Source organism: Arachis ipaensis, chromosome B02 (genome assembly GCF_000816755.2).
Source record: "Arachis ipaensis cultivar K30076 chromosome B02, Araip1.1, whole genome shotgun sequence".
NCBI classification, from domain to species: domain Eukaryota; kingdom Viridiplantae; phylum Streptophyta; class Magnoliopsida; order Fabales; family Fabaceae; genus Arachis; species Arachis ipaensis.
Window position 1 is genome coordinate 105,908,792 of NC_029786.2, and position 5,646 is coordinate 105,914,437.

Sequence of the window (5,646 nt, forward strand, 5' to 3'; positions counted from 1 at the left end):
ATTCTAAGAGTACAAACCAACAAGTCCATGTAATAATAAAAAATAGGAAATAATCTTTCAGCAACTATTTATTTAAAATTGCAAATAGAATGAATCTAAAGGAAACAATTACATTAAATATTTCATTTAACAAATTCTAGGTTTTAGTTTTGAGTACCTTAGATTGTAGCATATATAGTTTTTATTATATAAGGTTTTGAATACACAGTTTATCTATTTTATCTATTTAAAAGTTGATATACATGTTTTTTTACAATTAAAAAATAACATCTCTTATATCTTATTTTATTATTATATAAATAGACAAATACTTCAATATATATTAGGTTATTCTGATATTTGCGGAGAGATTTCTGTGCCCATCTAGATTGGCACGTAGTTATTTGATTGTATAGGATAAGTCCGTTAGGAGAGCAAAGCACGTACTCTCCACGTACTCCTGATATGGCACGTGTGTATTTAGTTTTAACCATATTTATTCTGATTTATAGTTTTAGATTTACTTGAGTCAAATTATAACCAACCGACGGATCAATTTCCATACCGAAAAGGTCTTAGAAAATCCTTCCATGTGTCTCGTTAATTATTCCAGACAATCATCCAAAACAACTAAGAATGTATTTCCTATCAGCTTTTCCTTCAAATCAGATTGAAGAAAATTAAAATTTTCCATGCTACAAGGACAGGAATCTAGTGCCGCTGTTATTGTCCTTGTAACATGAACAGGGTCGAAATTTTCAGCTACACATCCATAATCTTTGTCAAATTTTTCCACCACTTGGAGACATCACTGTAAACCAGTTGAGCAAGAGTAGTTTTTCCTATTTCGCCCATACCCACTGTTTCTGCGTGGATAGCCGATTCCAAGGTAGAGATAGTTGAGTTGCAAGTTCAAGTTCGCCTCTCCTCAGACCAGTGGATTATGCGTCGGCTTCCTCCAAGAACGACGGCGGTGGACACCTACAAAGGCACTCCAAACGCTCAAGTTAATAGGAATAGAAGATAAGTATAATATTACTCAGAGTTGTATATTTATAAAGTTGTATTTGATTTTATCGAATATGACGTACTCCGATTTAGTTTTTATAGGTTTATTTGAGCCGAATTATAGCCAACGGATCACCCACAATGAAGATCACAGTCACTTATGATTCTCCAATTTTGCAACCTTTCAAACAAGTTGTTAAAGAGTCGTCTTCTTCAATTATTGAAGTCGGGTTCTCCAAAACAACATCAACAAAGAAAGAGAGGTAAGCTCCACCATAAAGTTTTTCAGCTATGATTGGATCCCAAGTGAAGTAGATGAGATCACAACAAAAAAAGAAAGAAACAATGGAGTATATAGGTGCTTTACGCAAATGTGGTGTTAGGAGTAAAAATCGGACCGTCCGATTTTTGAGTACACAAATAAGATGGTCCATCCGATTTGTGTTTAAAAAATTAAAAAAATTTGGAGTACACAACTCGGATCCTCCGATTTGTGTACTCTAAATTTTTTTCATCTTTTAAATACAAATCGGAGGGTCTATTTCTTCCACCAAAATTTAAATTTTTTCTTTCACATTAATCGGAATGTCCAATTAGTAAGTTTAATTTTTTTTTGCAAAGAAATCGAATGGTGCAATTTCTTCATTTTTATTTTAGAAAATGCTGTTTCCACATCCATGTCTAGCATTTACGTTTTTCACAATAACGCACAACACACATGCTTCTCATATCTAAAAAAATGAACCATAAAAAATAAAGGTGAAGGATGTGAGAAGAAGGGTTCACAGTTGCAATATATTCTCTGGGTTTAGAAAGAAACAAGAGCAAAGAAGGGAAGTGTTTGATTTGTGTGGTGACTAAAATTGACTAGATGAATGATGAGCTTTATGGTCTTTCGATAATTACGGAATTACCTATCGATGAAAATTTTCACCTTTTCATGTACAGATTTAAAGATTTGTCTATGTGGCAAAATCTAAACCACACATTCTAAAGCCACACTTTTCATTTAAAACCGTAACTCTTCACAAAGAAAAGCGTCACTTAATGGAAAAAAGTAAATTAGAAGATTTAAGAGAAGAAATAATTAAGTTATCAAAATTAATAGATCAAAAATTAATGATTTTAACTAATGTTAACTGTAATGACACCGAATTCTTAAAATCAATACAAAATGATTTCTCTCAAAATCTTTATTTTACTATAAGTTTTATTGAAGGACTTCAAAAACCTGAAAAAACTTATTCTTTACACGGAATTTCTAAAAAATGTTACCATGGAAATGATTCACCACATCTTTATCATACCTTTAACCCACAATTAAATTCTATAGTAGACATGCTTGAAGAAGTTTTAGTATCCATAAAATTTCAGAGAAATAAGGAAAAAGAGAATCCCAAAGAAGAAAAATTTCAAAATATAATCAACATAACAGATTTAAAAGTAAAACCACCACTAAAATTATGAATATTGAAGAAAAATTAGAAGAAGTTACAATGCTTTTTAAACAATTAAAAATGGCTCAAGAAAATAATATTATGGAACAGGGATTTCAAATAGAAGAAGAATTAAATCCTGAAAATATAGAAAATGAAGAACACATCCTAGATTATTCAAGTGACGAAGAACCAGCAATTCCAATACAAGTAAAAAATGAAGCTGGAACATCTAAGGATAATCAATCTCAATTTAAATGGGAACAGGTTTTGATAATTATGCTTTTAAAAAAGGATTTATAAATAAAGATTCAAAATATACAAAAATACCATCAAAATATGTTCCTAAAATCCAGGAAATGGAATGAGATAGAATGCTCGATTTAGATTGTAAAAAGAATGAAAAAGAAATTTTCGAAAACTGGTTAAATTCCTTTTTATTAGAAGCCTTTACCAACCCAAAACTTAGTGAATTGTCTGGAAGAGACATTTGGAATTACATAGGGTTTCATACTAAAGGAACTATAAGAGAAATAAATAGAGGGACAATTGAAAATAATTTTGGTGGAGCAACCTCTTCAATAAGAGAGGAAATAAAAGAACGTTGTATGCAAGAAGCAACTCAAAAAAGATTTGCAAATATAATTAGAATTTGCTGTCAGGATAATGAAGAGATTATAGATTCTGGAGCAACACAATGTTTTGCTAGTTCAAATATAAAACTTGGTTGGAAAAAATTAAAGAAACCATTAAGAGTTAGAATAGCTGACAAATCAATACATAAAATTGACCAAAAAGCAGAGATGGTAATTCTTTATTCCGCAAGAGATAGAGAAGAGTTTTCCTTAGAATGTAAAGATCTTTTGGAAAAAGGAATTATAAGATTAAGTAAAAGTCCTCATGCGGCTCCAGCCTTTTATGTCGAAAACAATAATGAAATTAAAACGGGAAAACGAAGAATGGTTATTAACTATAAGAAGATGAATGAAGCAACTATTGGTGATGCTCATAAACTTCCAAGAAAAGATTCTATTTTAGAAAAAATCAAAGGAGCAACTTGGTTTTCATCTCTTGATGCAAAATCAGGATATTGGCAACTTCGTTTAGACGAAGAAACAAAGAAATTAACTGCTTTTACTTGCCCAACAAAAGAATCAACAAGTGTATTGCTCTATGAATGGAATGTATTACCATTCGGATTAAAACAAGCCCCATGTATTTATCAAAGATTTATGGAAGAAAATCTAAAAGAGTTAAATGAATTTGTTTTAGTGTACATTAATGATATACTAATTTTTACAAAACAGGATAAAGAAGATCATCTTCAAAAATTATTAATAGTTTTAGAAAGATGTAAAGATAAAGGATTAGTTCTTAGCAAAAAGAAAGCAAGAATAACAAAACAAGAAATAGAGTTTCTTGGATTAATTCTATCCACTCAAGGAAGGCTAAAACTACAGCCAAATGTCCTAGAAAAGGTAAATTTATTTCCTAATAAAATAGAAGATAGAAAACAATTACAAAGATTTTTAGGGTGTATAAATTATATTTCTGATCAAGGATTTTTAAAAAATATAACAGAATACACTAAAAGCTTATTTCCAAAAATAAGTACTAAAAAAGAATGGAAATGGGATGAAAAAGATAGTATGCAAATTCAAAGGATTAAAGAATTATGTGAAAAACTTCCAGAACTTTATATTCCAGAAGAAAATGACTACTTAATAATAGAAACAGATGCTTCAGACATAACCTGGTCAGGATGTCTAAAAGCTAAGAAGGCTATAAAAAGTTTGGAACAAGAAAAAGAATCACTAGATTCTAAATATTCCCTAAAGGAATTACTTTACACGTATATTTCAGGGACTTTTACTCCAACAGAACAGAGATATACTACTCATGAAAAGGAAACTCTAGCAGCAATTAAATCTCTTTAGAAATGGAAAATTGATTTACTACCCAGAGAATTTACATTAAGGACAGATTCAAGTTACCTAACAGGTTTCATACGATATAATTTAAAAGTTGATTATAATCATGGACGATTGGTAAGATGGCAATTATTTTTGTTACAATATCCAATAAAAATTGAATATATTAAAGGTGACAAAAATGTTATTGCAGATACATTAACAAGAGAATGGAGTTCGTCTACAATGCATTAGATCAAGAAATTCAGAAATACGAACAAGAACTCGAAAAATGCAAGCATTGTCAGCAAATAAGGACACAGATCCAATCCCTCAAGAAGGCCATCGAAGCAATAAAATCAACACAACAACCAAAACCATCAGAGCTCAGCCAGCTAAGCGTGGTGGACAAATCAGGTGAAGAAAAAATTCCAGAAAATAAAACAATTGCTGAAATTATCAAAAAATCTACCCAAGATAAAAAATATTATGTAATTTATAATGGCCCCATGAAAGGAGTATATGATGCCTGGGAAAAAGCAACACCATTTACACATCAATCAAGGATAATTCATAAAGGAGGGTTTTTAACACTGGAAGAAGCAAATGAATCTTTCAGGGAATATGAAGCTCTTCATCCAGAGCAAACCCTAAAAAGAGCAGATAAAGCTCCAATTCAAACCCAGAGAACAGGGATAATAAGAAACATCCCTACAAGGGCTGAAATCAAAGAAAAGAAAAGGGTCTGTAGATCAAATCTCAGAGAAACCCTTAACATAGTTCCATGCTAGGAGAGCAAGAAGGAAGCTGCCGAGGCGATTCTATGGTCTGAGGAAGAATTCCTTTAGGAAAAATAGTTCTAAACTCCCCTCTGGAGTTAGTATTTACAATCTCCCCTCTGGAGATAAAAACACCTTATGTAAAATATTCTAAATAAAGGAAGTTTTTCTCCAGAAAGGTACATCTTCATCCTAGTCTTTCATTTATGAATTATTTAGAAAGTTTAGAATTAACAGAAGAATCTGATTATTATAGATTAACTGCTTTATTAGATAATGAAAAACAGGCTGTTCTAAAAACAGAATTAAATCTCAAATCAAATGAAAATTTTAATAAACAGAACCTTTTAAAAGAAGTTTTTAATAGAAAAAATGTAATATACTATGGAAAAATTCAACTTGAAGCCCCTATAAAGATAAAATCCGCCAATGGAGAACTTGAAATAGCTTTAATAAATGATGAAGAATTAAGTAAACAGATTGAAAAAATTAAGGATCAACAAAAAAGATCTAAAATTGGATGGATTCATATTA

The 5,646-nt window shown here is 30.7% G+C and overlaps 1 protein-coding gene across 6 annotated transcripts in view; it reads right to left on the bottom strand.

Annotated features, from left to right (window-relative positions):
• Nucleotides 1–5,646, bottom strand: part of LOC107626282 (putative disease resistance RPP13-like protein 1) — a 63,668-nt gene that overhangs the window by 31,212 nt on the left and 26,810 nt on the right. Inside the window, exon 3 of one of the 6 annotated variants that reach the window (XM_021116578.1) lies at nt 3,504–3,513. The exons of the other annotated variants lie outside the window; for them this stretch is intronic. Coding sequence (XP_020972237.1) covers nt 3,504–3,513 — 10 coding nt within the window. The remainder of the gene's footprint in view (nt 1–3,503; nt 3,514–5,646) is intronic. 6 annotated transcript variants of the gene reach the window in all.